The 13,374-nt window shown below is 37.1% G+C and overlaps 2 protein-coding genes across 3 annotated transcripts; one reads left to right on the forward strand and one right to left on the reverse strand.

Annotated features, from left to right (window-relative positions):
- Nucleotides 1-6,684: 6,684 nt before the first annotated feature.
- Nucleotides 6,685-12,924, reverse strand: LOC145933957 (uncharacterized). Of its 2 annotated transcripts, none has more exons than XM_083034043.1 (4): nucleotides 12,718-12,924; nucleotides 7,204-7,405; nucleotides 6,904-7,112; nucleotides 6,685-6,821 (listed from the first exon to the last, which is right to left on the reverse strand). In XM_083034043.1, the coding sequence occupies exons 1-3, from the start codon at nucleotides 12,745-12,747 to the stop codon at nucleotides 6,904-6,906; spliced, it is 441 nt and encodes a 146-aa protein (XP_082890169.1). In that variant the 5' UTR covers nucleotides 12,748-12,924; the 3' UTR covers nucleotides 6,685-6,821. The 2 variants fall into 2 exon arrangements, with proteins under 2 accessions (XP_082890169.1, XP_082890168.1); XM_083034042.1 differs by lacking the exon at nucleotides 12,718-12,924 and adding an exon at nucleotides 7,553-7,933.
- Nucleotides 8,694-10,671, forward strand: LOC145933727 (uncharacterized). The gene has a single exon (XM_083033707.1). The coding sequence runs from the start codon at nucleotides 8,770-8,772 to the stop codon at nucleotides 10,669-10,671; it is 1,902 nt and encodes a 633-aa protein (XP_082889833.1). The 5' UTR covers nucleotides 8,694-8,769.
- Nucleotides 12,925-13,374: the final 450 nt, after the last annotated feature.

The raw sequence follows: 13,374 nt of genomic DNA on the forward strand, positions 1-13,374 counted from the left end.
ATCACGAACATTACTTAGTGCAACTTATAATTAATAAATTACAAGGACATGCTTACTCCGCAGTAGAAGGAAGAGAATATAACTCTGTTTTTTCATTAACAAAACAGTTAAAAGCTATTTTCGGTCCAAATAAATCTGTAGATCAGTATCGCGGTGAACTCGCAAACATCTATATGAAACCTAACGAAGATATTTTCGATTATATAGCCAGAGTAAAAGAATTACGTGCAGCTATAATCGACGGAGAAAGCGACTGTTACGGAGATATCGACGAATCCACCAAAGATACCATCGACCGTAGTGTTAGTACTAGTTTCGTTAACGGTCTCCCTACTGATTTGTTGATTAGAGTTAAATTAGAAGGAGCCTTCTCACTCGACCACGTCCTCGAGACTGCTATAAAATTATCAAAAACTCTAGAAGCAGAAAATGCGCGCAAACGGGCTACGTCCATGCATAGAGCTAACATTCCTCCTCGCGCTGATTTCTCGAATAGATCCGGACCATTGCAACAAACAATAACTCATGATCCACAACAATCCTCTCTATCAAAATCATCACGAAATAATATCCCCTTTATAAAACCTCTTATCCCAGGACAACCCGGACCTAATTACCCTACCGAGAAAATCTGTCGCTACTGTAAAAACCCCGGACATCTTATTGACGAATGTCGCAAGCTCGCGTACAGACGCTCCCTCGGAAATAATTCTTCCCCTCCTCACCCTTCTACCAGTAACAATAATCAGGGAAACGCCCAGAGCGTTCCGGTAACAATTGGCGCCCGCCGGAACGATGCTCAACCGGGACGCCCTTCTCTTCTCCAACGCGCACCAGTTACTACAGTGCGACCTCTAAGCCCGACTCATACCTTATCACCAGTATTGGAAGAATAGAAGAAAAAGCAAAACCCCATAGCTTACCCACTGTTGTCCTTTCATCCCCAGACCTTCAGGGAGACTGCCTCTTCATGGTCGATTCAGGCTCTGGAGTAAATCTCATAAAACGACACTGTCTTGATCGAAAAATAAAAATTCGCGAAGAAGATGTCCTAGCTCTTCAGGGACTATCTTCAGAAGTGATGCCGACTTTAGGCTCCGTTGTTATAAATTTTCTTGGTCTCCCTACCTGTTTTCATATAATTCCCGATACCGTCACTTTTCCTCAGGATGGAATTTTAGGAAACACCTTTTTGAAAACACGCGCCGCTACTATCGATTATAAAAATCGATGCTTACATTACGACGATATTAGAATTCCATTCTCAGAGGCAAGTTTTCTCCGCGTCGGACCGCGATCCGTCTCGCCCTTTTTCATTAATATCACTAACCCAGATAAATCATACGGATATATACCTCGCTTCGTGTATAACAAAGATGTATATCTCGGAGAAGCTATAGTCTCTAATATTAACGGTAAAGCTTACCTACCCATTATTAATACCTCTGACCGTGCTTATCACGTAGAGGTCCCTTCTGCCGAATTAGAAGATTTTGACTTTGCGGATACGTCTGGATCCACGATCCCAGACGGTGTCGTCAAAACCCGAGGGAATGAGACGACCGATGGTCCTTCTTCTGAATGCAATGAAAAGGTTAGATACGAAAATATCACTGCAACCTTAGGGCACCCAGTGATTCATAATGATCAATTAGATTTTGAAGACAATTCTACCCAAGTCGTTGCAACCCGAGGGCTCGTAACGACTTCTCCTTTATATATTAATAACCCTTCATATCTCGAAGAAGTTCGCAATGACGAAGCTTCTTGCGATCGCACATCTGCTACCATGCAGCTTCTACGATTAGAACATTTAAACTCCGAGGAGTTCAATAATGTCAAATCATTAATTCATAATCATGCCGACAGATTTCATCTTCCTGACGATAATCTCGGAGCTACTAACGCCACTCAGCATTTCATACCCACTACTAATGAGATCCCTATCCATACGAAACAATATCGATTTCCTCCTGTCCACAAAGACGAGATCAATAAACAAGTTAATGAATTATTATCCAATAATTTAATCGAATATTCTACATCCCCTTATAATTCCCCCGTGTGGATAGTACCCAAAAAATCAGATTCGCAGGGAAATAAAAGATGGCGAATGGTCATCGACTATCGCGGTCTCAATGAAAAAACCATAGGAGACGCATACCCTCTCCCAAATATAACTGATATTTTAGATCAATTAGGATCCGCTAAATATTTCTCTGTTCTCGATCTAGCCTCCGGTTTCCATCAAATCCCCATGGCTCCTAAAGATGCCCCTAAAACCGCATTTTCAACTCCATACGGTCATTATCAATTTAAAAGAATGCCTTTCGGTCTAAAAAATGCTCCAGCGACTTTTCAAAGATTAATGGATAACGTTCTTTCTGGATTGCAGGGTAATGAATTATTCGTATATATGGACGACATAGTTATTTACGCCAGATCTCTAGAAGAGCATGAAATTAAATTTAATAAATTGATGCAAAGATTAAGAAACGCGAATTTAAAATTACAACCCGATAAATGCGAATTTCTACATCACGAAGTAGCGTACCTCGGTCATATTATCGGAGATGACGGAGTCAGGCCCGATCCAAAGAAAATAGCATCTATAGTTAGATTTCCCCCTCCGAAAAATGAAAAACACATAAAACAATTTCTAGGATTAGCTGGATACTATAGACGATTTATCCCTCAATTTTCCAAGGTCGCTAAACCACTCACAGACCTACTAAAGAAAAATAATACGTTTAATTGGCAACAAAAGCAAATAGAGGCTTTCGACATTCTAAAACGCTCTTTATGCTCTGAACCTATACTTCAATATCCCGATTTCACTCAACCTTTCATTTTAACAACCGACGCATCCGGATATGCTGTCGGAGGAGTACTCAGTCAAGGACAAATCGGAAAAGATTTACCTATCGCTTATACCTCCCGCGTGTTAAATAACGCCGAACAAAATTATTCTACTATCGAAAAAGAATGCTTAGCCATAGTTTATTGCGTCAATCATTTTCGACCTTATTTATACGGAAAGAAATTCACTATTATTACTGATCATAAACCTCTCGTATGGTTACATTCTATTAAGGACCCTTCCTCCAGATTATGGAAATGGAGAACAAAATTGGCTGAATACGAATACGAAATACAATATAAGAAAGGGAGTTTAAATAATAATGCAGATGCTTTATCCAGAAATCCACCTATTAATCTCGCCATTCCTCTATTCGTAAATCACGAGTATGATGAACCTCCAAACGAATCATTAGTCGAACCTGTTTCTAGTAACCCTAATATTTATTGCGAAGTTATTAAGACTCCTCCACCTAATCCACATCCTCAGGAACCTGACGTAATAGTAGAAGAATATTCCAGTGACGACGACAGCAGCGAAGACGGCGACAATAAACGAAGAACAGTTATTGACCTACGCGAAGGAGATCACATATATGAAGAAGTACTCCAACTCGCAGAACCACGGGAAACAGATTTAATTCTAGTAACCGAAAGCCGCGACTGTTTATTAAGACAAAAAGACGATCACGTAATTTTTATTCAAATGGATGGAACTCCTTATGATAACGGCGCTAAAGAATATCAACAAGCAAATTTACTACCTGTATATGAGAACCTCACGTTTGAAAGAGTAAATGTACAAACAGTTAAATCAAAAACATTAATATCCATTCCTATAAGATTAAATAATCGTTCGCGCTTAGAACAACAAACGTTAAAAAATTGTATGCGTTCCCTTTTAGATGCCGTAACCGAATTACGTTTAGCTTCCTTTAGTATCAGTAAAACTGATCGTTTCGACGATATACCATGGCGATACGTGATTAGTCAAATTCAAGAATTTTTGAGAGAATTACCCATCCACATTACAGTCTGCGAAAACTTAGTTCGAATTCCCCCTGCCGAAGAACGCGAAACGCTCATTATCGAGAATCATTCTTCCGCTCACGGTGGTCATAAAGGAGTAACTAAAACTTATAACCGATTAAGACCTTATTACCATTGGAACACTATGAAAAAAGATATACAGCATCTTATTCAGAGGTGTCGTCAATGTCAGTTAAAGAAATTAACACGTGTAAAAACAAGACAACCCATGGTAATTACAGATACACCTAGGGCCGCATTCGACAAAGTAGCTCTCGATATAGTAGGTCCTCTCCCTATAACAAATTCTGGAAATCAATATATATTAACTATGCAAGATTTATTGACTAAATATTCTGTAGCCGTTCCTTTAAGAGAAGCTAATTCTTTATCCATTGCTATTGCGCTCACTAGAAATTTCATTTGCATATACGGCGCTCCTAAAACCATCCTTACGGACCAAGGAACTAATTTTCTCTCTGGTCTCATACGAAATTTAGCTAAAATGTTTAATATACAACACTTTAAAACTACCGCCTATCATCCTCAGTCTAACGGTTCTCTTGAAAGATCACATCATGTACTGACAGAATATCTTAAAATTCAGGTCCAGAAAGAGAGAGACTGGGATAGTCATATTAACATGGCAATGTTTTCTTATAACACTAGTGTTCATGAAGGAACTAAATACCCACCATTTGAGTTAATCTTCGGTAGAATAGCCCGATTACCCTCCGCTCACCCACCTGTCGAAGGAAATCTAGAGACTACCTATCGAGATTATCTGACTGATTTATTTAACAGAATACATGACACACAAGAAGACGCACGCAAAAACCTCATAAACTCTAAAGAACGAAGTAAACATTATTACGATCGAAAAGTTAACGAACAAAATTTTCAAGTAGGATCACGTGTATTTTTACTAAAGGAACCTGCAAAAGGAAAATTCGCCGACCAATATACCGGACCCCATGAAATTATAGAAGTTCTACCGCAGTGCAACGTCAAATTATTAGTCAAAAATAAACCCAAAATTGTTCACGTTAACAAGTTAAAAATTGCACATGTTGAACCAGGATAAAATAACATGTATCATCTTTGTTTACAGATGTTGGCAGCGCCAACGAAACATTATTCCAGGACCTAAAGCAGTTATCCTCTTTAACAGCTCTCCATCGTCTGTGACTACGAACTGCCCCTAAGGCCCCGGATCAACTTCAGGTGGAAACAGTTCTCCTTTTTATCAACACTGTTTTACGGATCACCTGACATCTTTTATTAATTAACTAATTAACAAATTTTCCATTTCTAATAAACCATCTTAATTTCTGCTTAAATGCAGCAACCGTACTAAATATTCCCACTTTATACGCATAAAAAAAAACTTTAACAACAATAAATACTAACGCTATACTTACTAATTGCAAAATGTGCATCGGGAAGAATTTTAAATACAACCCACATCCCTTGTTAAAGCATTTTCCAGAACTATATGAAATAAAATGCCTACGAATATCTGGCTACCAAGCTGAAGAAAGTGGCAATAGACTTTGTATTAAATGCTATAACCGCACAACCCCAAAGGGTTATAAACATATAATTGGTCATGGAGTTATAGACGGAGATATGAGCCCTGCCGACTGTCAAATCTGCAGCAGCGAAATAGCCATAGAAAAACGCTCTGTTTTACAATGTAACGATTGCTTTATCGCTTATATAGAATTCATGAACGCCTTTAAAACATACTATTCTAACAAAATCGCACTTCTAGTTCTGGACACTGCTACCCTGGATGTTCTTTACCTCTCGGTGTACGATAACGACACTGGTTTCGAAATTGAATTGAGAACCCCAACCTAATAACCAAATAATCTATTTACTAAAACAAAATCTATTTTCTAACATTTACATACTCCTATGTAACCTATATTATAACCTTGATGAGTTATCTAGTCATAACTAAGACAATTCTATAAACGGTCTCTAGCTTAACATTTATTAACTAAATAAATCACTAATCTATAACAAAGTATAGAATAAATTATATCTTTATTATAACCTTATAAATACTTAAGTCCAAGGCAAATGCAATTCCGCGTAATTAACTAAAATTAGGAGATACAGTAAACTAGTTATACTACATTTCATTAAACGTACAGTCTAAAACGTAATATGAAAATTATACGCAGCATTTAATCATTATTAGTGTTCAAATTTATAGAGATAATACATATATATATATATTAAATGATAATATATCGTTAAAATTATATAAAATATACTATACTTTAAGTAACTTTAAAATGTCCTATCTATTTAATCCTAATACGATAAAGTGTCCTATCTATTTAATCTTATATATAAAATGATAAAATGTCTCTTTATAGCTTCCTTCGATCTTACTACTATAATTATTCTGGCGAAACAATTACATTACGACAAATAACTAGTCTTAAGCAAATATGGCTGACAAATATCTGATTTATTTAATCTTGATCGTAGATAATAAAGTGCTCGTCCTATTTAATAAATAAAAAAAAATAATAAAAAAAAAAATAAAAAAAAAAAAACAAAATATATATATACGATAATTAATACGATAATAATATAACAAAGTGCATTCTTAGCTTCTTACGAATCATATATATATGGATTTAAATCATAAGAATATATATATTTTAATTAATGAATCTTAATCATAAACAATAAAATGCTTCTACGGTGTTTCCTCTAATCTTACGAGTATATAAAGTACTTATGAAGGCAGTATGAAATAAAATAACGCAGTTTCTCGATAAGCATAATTTTAATAATTACGTAAAATACATGCGATAATAATTATTATAAAGGAACTATTAAAAATATATACGTTTGCAATCGCGCGCGCGCTCTTCAGAATAACCTGAATCGATGACGCTATCAAGGCAGTTCTGAAACAATGCACAAAAATAATGTAATGTCAAGCAATGAGATAAACCCAAGGCAAAACAAAGTAAAAGAAAGCTTACTTACCTAATTCTTATAGAATCCCGCTTGGCGTAAAACTTCTTCACGGTACTCCGCGTTTTCAAAATCATCGTACCCCGCGTCCTCACACCTCCTCACCGGCGCCGCGAAATCGATCATTCTCTGCACCCTTCTTTCAGCACGTAGTCTACTCATCTTCACTACGTTCTTCCACAAGCATACCCTCCACGGTGGTCCACAATCCCAGTCGTCCTCTAACAAACAAATAAAGGTTACATACATCGAATTATCAATTATATATTAACAAACCGCGTCATAAAAAAAAAATTTTTTAAAAGAACTTACTGAGCATCTCATCGGTGATCAGAAATCTCTCTCTGAACAATCTCTCCTCCTCGCTCCATTCCTCAAATAATTTATTCAGGGAGAAAATATCATCCCCTTCCTCCTCCAGGAAAGCCTCCCAGCGCCGTCTCTCTTCGGCTCTCACTCGCCGATCTTCGCGATCCTTCTTCGTGTATTGATACACAGAAAGAATAACGTCGGGCTGAGAAAGAAAACCCTTAATTATTATATTTCCCTATCTCGATCGCCCCGTTCCAAATTATTAAGCAAATATCAAATATCATTAATATCAGAGGTAATAGCATTAATAATAAAACAGACTCATACACATTCATGAATAACTACTTACGTTCTCCTTATCAAACTCCATCACCAGAATTATCGGTAATCGCCTGATCACCACCCTCGTTTTCGAATACGGGACTTCAATTTCCATTATAAATTTTTCTTTTCTCACAACACTCTTACCACTGCAAAAACTAAAGTGCGACTGTGCGATTCTTCTTCGTTGACCTGCACGTGGAAAACCATTTTCTTTTTCCTCCCATTCCCCCTCTACTCACATACACTTCTACCTATGATATGTTTACGACTTGACACGCCCTTTCTAACTTACCAAAGACGTTAAAACACAACCTTTCCCAGCGAAAAACTACACATATGGATGCAATATCAGACCCTCGCAGCTTGGCGGCCTGATTCAGAGAACTAGCAAAATACGAAAGCGTCCTCGAAAAAATAATAACAAAAAGAGAGAAGAGAATTTTTATTTATCATTAAGCATCTATGAAAGTTAATATAGTATATATTCCTCGCTACGATAAGCTTCACCCTAAATAATTAACATCTACGCATTGGTTCTAACTGATCTAATTAAAGTAATTTTAATGAAATATATATATATTAAGTATAGAACGTACATATATACCCAAGTACAATTCTTATATCTTACTCAGTTGCAAAATAAAGTTATAAGACATATAGCATATATATATAAAAAAAAAAGGAAAAAAAAATAATAATAATTTACATATTCATAATTTTAGAATAAAACGTGCATATAATCTATTATAATTCCATACTTTACTCGGTGACAAAAGGATACCTCATATACTATATATATATATAGATATATATATATAAAAAAAAAAAAAAAAAAAAAAACCCCAAAAAGCACACAAAAAAAAAATAATAATAATAAAACAATATATATATATTTACGTATAATTAGAATAAGAATATATATATATTCAATAATAATCACATATATATATATCCTACTTGATTACAAAGCTATAGGAATACAAACATACACATATAATCATAATTTTAAAGCAATATCACATACACGAACAATTAGATTAAGAATATCTATATATATATACTTCACTATGCATTATTACAGACATGTTGTCGTACTTCGCGATTCTCGTACTCGTTAATCCGATTCACGCTCTTATTGGATTCGATTGTGGCGGACAACACCTGAATATTACTTCGGTATCGTTGCTCGATGTTGGAGAATGCAATCTTGATATACGGAAACCCAATTCGACTGACGTCTACATGCAACTCTTACAACTCTCGGACTACAATCATGCAGAAGTCATCCAGTGCAAGGTGGAAATATCACGGACAATTTACCACTGCGGAATGCACTCGCATGTCTCCATAGTCCATAACGGAAAGGCAGATTATATCCACGAAACCGGATATACAGTGTGCCGAAGGGCATTCCAAGATGGAACATTCTCTCTCGGAGATAGCAATATCATTCACGGACTAAGAGCTAATCAGACTACTTATCACAGTCTCACCTTAGCCGGACGCACTAATAACGACGGAACCTGCAAAGGCACTCAGTACTCCGACCCTTACGGAACCTGGGACAACGTCGTTGTTCAAGCCGTCGTCAAGATCTCCTTGAGGACATCGCACGTTCCCGTACAATTAAACTCCGGAAAAATAATATTAAAATCCGGAACCATTTGTCTCTTGAGCGAAGGATTTTGCATCGATTCCGAAAACGGATACTCGTATTGGAAATCCTTGCCAACATCTGCTTGCAATTTCCATCAATATGACGTTCTTTATGAGGGTTTAGCAACTAAAATTACAGATAATTCAACTAACCCTCTTTCTCCAATTATTTATAGTCTGACTACGCAGGACGTCACGTTCGCACTTACGAAGACAAAAGAACAACCCTTGTGCGGATACACTTTATTTCGCACAGAGCACCCTAAGCTCTTTATCCTAGAGACAAAGCAAGGCGATACCTTCGCCAGCCGAGGTATCATCCCCGTGGACAACCTGGATATATTCACATATATGAATTCTAAATTCGTGTATGTGGAAAAACACATCCGACAACAAATGACTTCATTATATTATAATGTTATGCAACAAAAATGCGAATTAGAAAGACAGGTAATCACCAACGCCCTGTCTTTCGCTACTCTTCAACCAGATGAATTCGCATATCGCCTTATGAAAGGACCCGGCTATATGGCAGTTACAACCGGGGAAACCACGCACATCGTCAAATGCATACCTGTAGATGTTGTAGTAAGGAAAACAAAGGAATGTTACACGGAATTACCTGTAACCACCCGCAACACTTCCTTGTTTCTCACCCCGAAATCCCGGATAATTTCTAAATATGGAAATCAAAGGGAATGCAGTTTTGAATTACCAACTATGTACCGTATCGAGGATACATGGGTTCAATTTACACCTGAACCTCAAATCAGACAGTTACCTCCGCAACAATTAAAACCAATGACGACATTAACCTGGGATTATTTGACGCCAGGAGCCCTCGCTGTCAGCGGAATATACTCCGAAGAAGATATAGAAAAACTGAGGGATCACATTATGTTCCCCGCAGAGAAACCCGCTCTTCTAAATACAATTGCAAGAGGAATTACGGGATACTCCATTAACTCCGACGCTGTCTCCATGTATAATTTATTGGACGAAGCCTCTCTCAATAAAATTGCCGAGAGTGCCGCCTCACGAGTATGGACCGGATTTATTTCATTCGGATCCGCAACCGCTGGAATCCTTGGCATTCTAATAATTATCCGCATCATAAAAGTCTTCGTCGATACAGCTATTCACGGTTATGCCTTACATTCTGCCTATGGATGGAGCATGCATTTGGTTGGAGCCATTTGGAGCTCTCTCACTCATCTACTACTTCATCTCGCACGAGGACCTGTCGATAGGACCGATAATAAAAAACCAGCCAAGGGACCACCGTCACCTTCTGCTCCTGAAGACCTCTCCAGGGAACCTACCGTAATCATTAATGGGTTTTCAAGACCAAATGATACTGCCTCATCCAACATCGAATCAGCAACTACTAATAATGTTTCTGATATTAATTCATATCAGAATTTAAGAGATCGTTTAAAAGATCTCGAACAAATTCCTTCGAATACATCGCAATTTGTTCTTAAATAAGGGGGGAGGTGTAACGTCCCGTCATTTTCTCGAAACCATATTTTTGCGCGCTACTGTTTTTCCTGCGCCAATACTTAAAATTTAAGGATAATTAATGATTTTCCTCTTTACATATAATTGTTTAGACTAAAATCAAGCATTTATATTATTAATTACTAACCATACCAAATCTAGGGTCTCCAGTTATCTAGTTCTAACTAGCCGCTACCAGGAACTAGCGATCCGACCAATCAAACGTCATCCGAGACCCCTGAGCGTATACTTCAACTAACCAGTTATTATTATATGAAACTAACCCTTAGCAATAAGAATATATTTTAATCGTGACTAACCCACCTATATATGAATATTCAATATTAATTAAACAATATAATAATATTATTTATGGAATCAGAAACATAATAACTTGTCGAACTTTACTTAACGATTTAAGACTTATAGTAATGAGTTTTAGAAGTATTTTAATCATTGACAGAATTATTATGAGGAAGGTTCCATAAATCCTTATCTTGCGATGCATTGTAACGACAAGCCTGCGACAAGCATTCGATGAATTACTAAAAGTGTTCAAACACTTAATATTTTAAGATTTCATCCGCAATTATATTTACGAAGCCTTATTTCAGTCATTAAATGATTTCGATAACGAACCCAAGATTATTAAGATTTATTGAGTAAATTATTAAATGAAGAGACTTATAAATAAGGCCCAAGTGGATATAATTAAAGAGAATATTTTATTATAGAATTAAGTCAAACGAGAACAAGAAAGTCTCGATATTACGTTATGGAATCATAATTCTACAATTTAGAAATAACTTAATCTTACCCTATTGCATTAAACTCAAGTTTTATTATAAATTATCAATCATTAAGAATTCCAATTAATAACATAAAATAAATTATATAAGAAATGATTCCATAAACGTACAAATGAATATTTGGCGAACTACAAGAAACTTTAACATGTATCTATGCGCAGACCCCTCTAAAATCAGCTCACAATCAGCAAGTAATTAAGTGCCGATCGTAGGTGACAAGCCGCTTCCGTCCGTTATCTCCCTCGCGTTATCGGATGCTAGCGTTCAAACCACAAAAGAATAATAAATTAGACACTTCTTGGAATCGTCGCTCCTCATCTCAAGCTCACCGCCTAACTTCGATATCCGGTCCAGATTATCTAAAACTCGTAAATTGATAGTTGACACCTAGAGCGTTCGCTCCTGCGGGTCACCGTATCGTGACCTCTTAGTACAATTTATTGTGACATATTCCAAGAAAACGTCTTTCTTAGAAATCCCCACCAAAAGGGAATTGCACACGACACTCAGATTTTTCTCTATTTGATGGGTATATAAACCCTTAATTCTTAACTTCATTACGGCATACCATCATTAACGTCTCACCGTAACTCTGCGGCATACCATCATTAGCATCTCACCGTAACTCTACGGCATCTCATTATCGAGATCCTACCGTAGCTCTACAGTACATCATTTCTGTAGCCTTACGATACTCTGTATAAAGTCACGCGTTTGCCGTCAACTGCGTAGACATACCCAATTTGTTAGTCGCGCATAGAATTATAAAGTAAAAGTTAAATAAAGAACTCTTGTGCTTCAAAACTCGAATACGTTGATTTTGCCAAACATCCCGCGACCGAGGTCCTAGAGAAGGGAAGAAGGCGAACGAGCGTATTACGATCCACTGCCTGAAGTTCACAGTCTATCACAAGGTAAGTACTTATAATTACCCAGACTATTTAACACGCCAATTTTAATTCTAAGTTACGTTAGACTGACAATTCTCTTTCAATCACTACCTTCTCCTAAAACAAATAAACGAAATCCACTGTTAAGCATTGCATGCAGCTAACAGTTTCCCGTTGTCAATCGGTATTTATCAAAATTAGAATCTAACTACCTTTCCATAATTTATTCAAGGTATCAATATCAGAAACTAGCAATATTAACGTGTAGAAACAGTACTCTTGATATCACTCGGACGTCGTCCAATCCACATTTTACCTCTAGCCGTTGGACGTACCTTTCGTAAGTCCATACGACTCTCTACCATTTCCTCAGCATCCCGTCGTTGTCGAGCACCCAGCGATAGTGCCTGGTGACAAAGCTCCCCTCAACACCCTGCGTTATTTCCATCGTCGACGATAGGCATCCTTCGTATGCCCGAAGACAACTTCTCATTACCTTCTCTCGCCTAATAATATCGATAACAAGAGACAATATATCGCGTAAGAATTCTTAAATAGAATTCTAGAATTAATTTCGCTCTGGACGTGGTCCAATCCTCATTTTACCTATAGTTGCAACGCATATTTTTACCGTAGGCACAAGCAACTTTCTGCCATTTCCTCAACTTCCTTTCGTTGTCGAGCACCCAGCGATAGTGCCTGGTGACAAAGCTCCCATCAACACCCTACGTTATTTCCATCGTCGACGACAGGCATCCTTCGTATGCCCGAAGACATTCTCCTTAACCATCGACCTTCCTTTTGAATTCATATTTAAAACCAAATGAATAGACGTATCGGATATTGATATCTCACTCTCTCTAGTTCCCCTTCATGTTATCTCACGATAGTTCTTATCTAACTCATTATAAGCCCTTCATTCCGACCATATAACCCCTTGTAGATGAGCAACCCGAGAGACAGAAAAGCACGTCGGAAAAGGAGGAATCATC

The sequence above is a fragment of the Prenolepis imparis genome, unplaced genomic scaffold (assembly GCF_030444845.1).
Source record: "Prenolepis imparis isolate NDT839.2.m4 unplaced genomic scaffold, iyPreImpa1.0 SCAF_3, whole genome shotgun sequence".
Lineage (NCBI taxonomy): Eukaryota > Metazoa > Arthropoda > Insecta > Hymenoptera > Formicidae > Prenolepis > Prenolepis imparis.

What these genes read in the sequence shown, in the direction of transcription:
- LOC145933727 (XM_083033707.1), top strand. Translation starts at nt 8,770, where the DNA reads ATGCAACTCTTACAACTCTCGGACTACAATCATGCAGAAGTCATCCAG.
- LOC145933957 (XM_083034042.1), bottom strand. Translation starts at nt 7,639, where the DNA reads ATGGAAATTGAAGTCCCGTATTCGAAAACGAGGGTGGTGATCAGGCGA. An exon ending in TGGAGTTTGATAAGGAGAAC is followed by an intron (nt 7,406 to 7,552) that starts GTAAGTAGTTAT and finishes TTTCTTTCTCAG; the next exon opens with CCCGACGTTATTCTTTCTGT. An exon ending in GATCACCGATGAGATGCTCA is followed by an intron (nt 7,113 to 7,203) that starts GTAAGTTCTTTT and finishes TTTGTTTGTTAG; the next exon opens with AGGACGACTGGGATTGTGGA.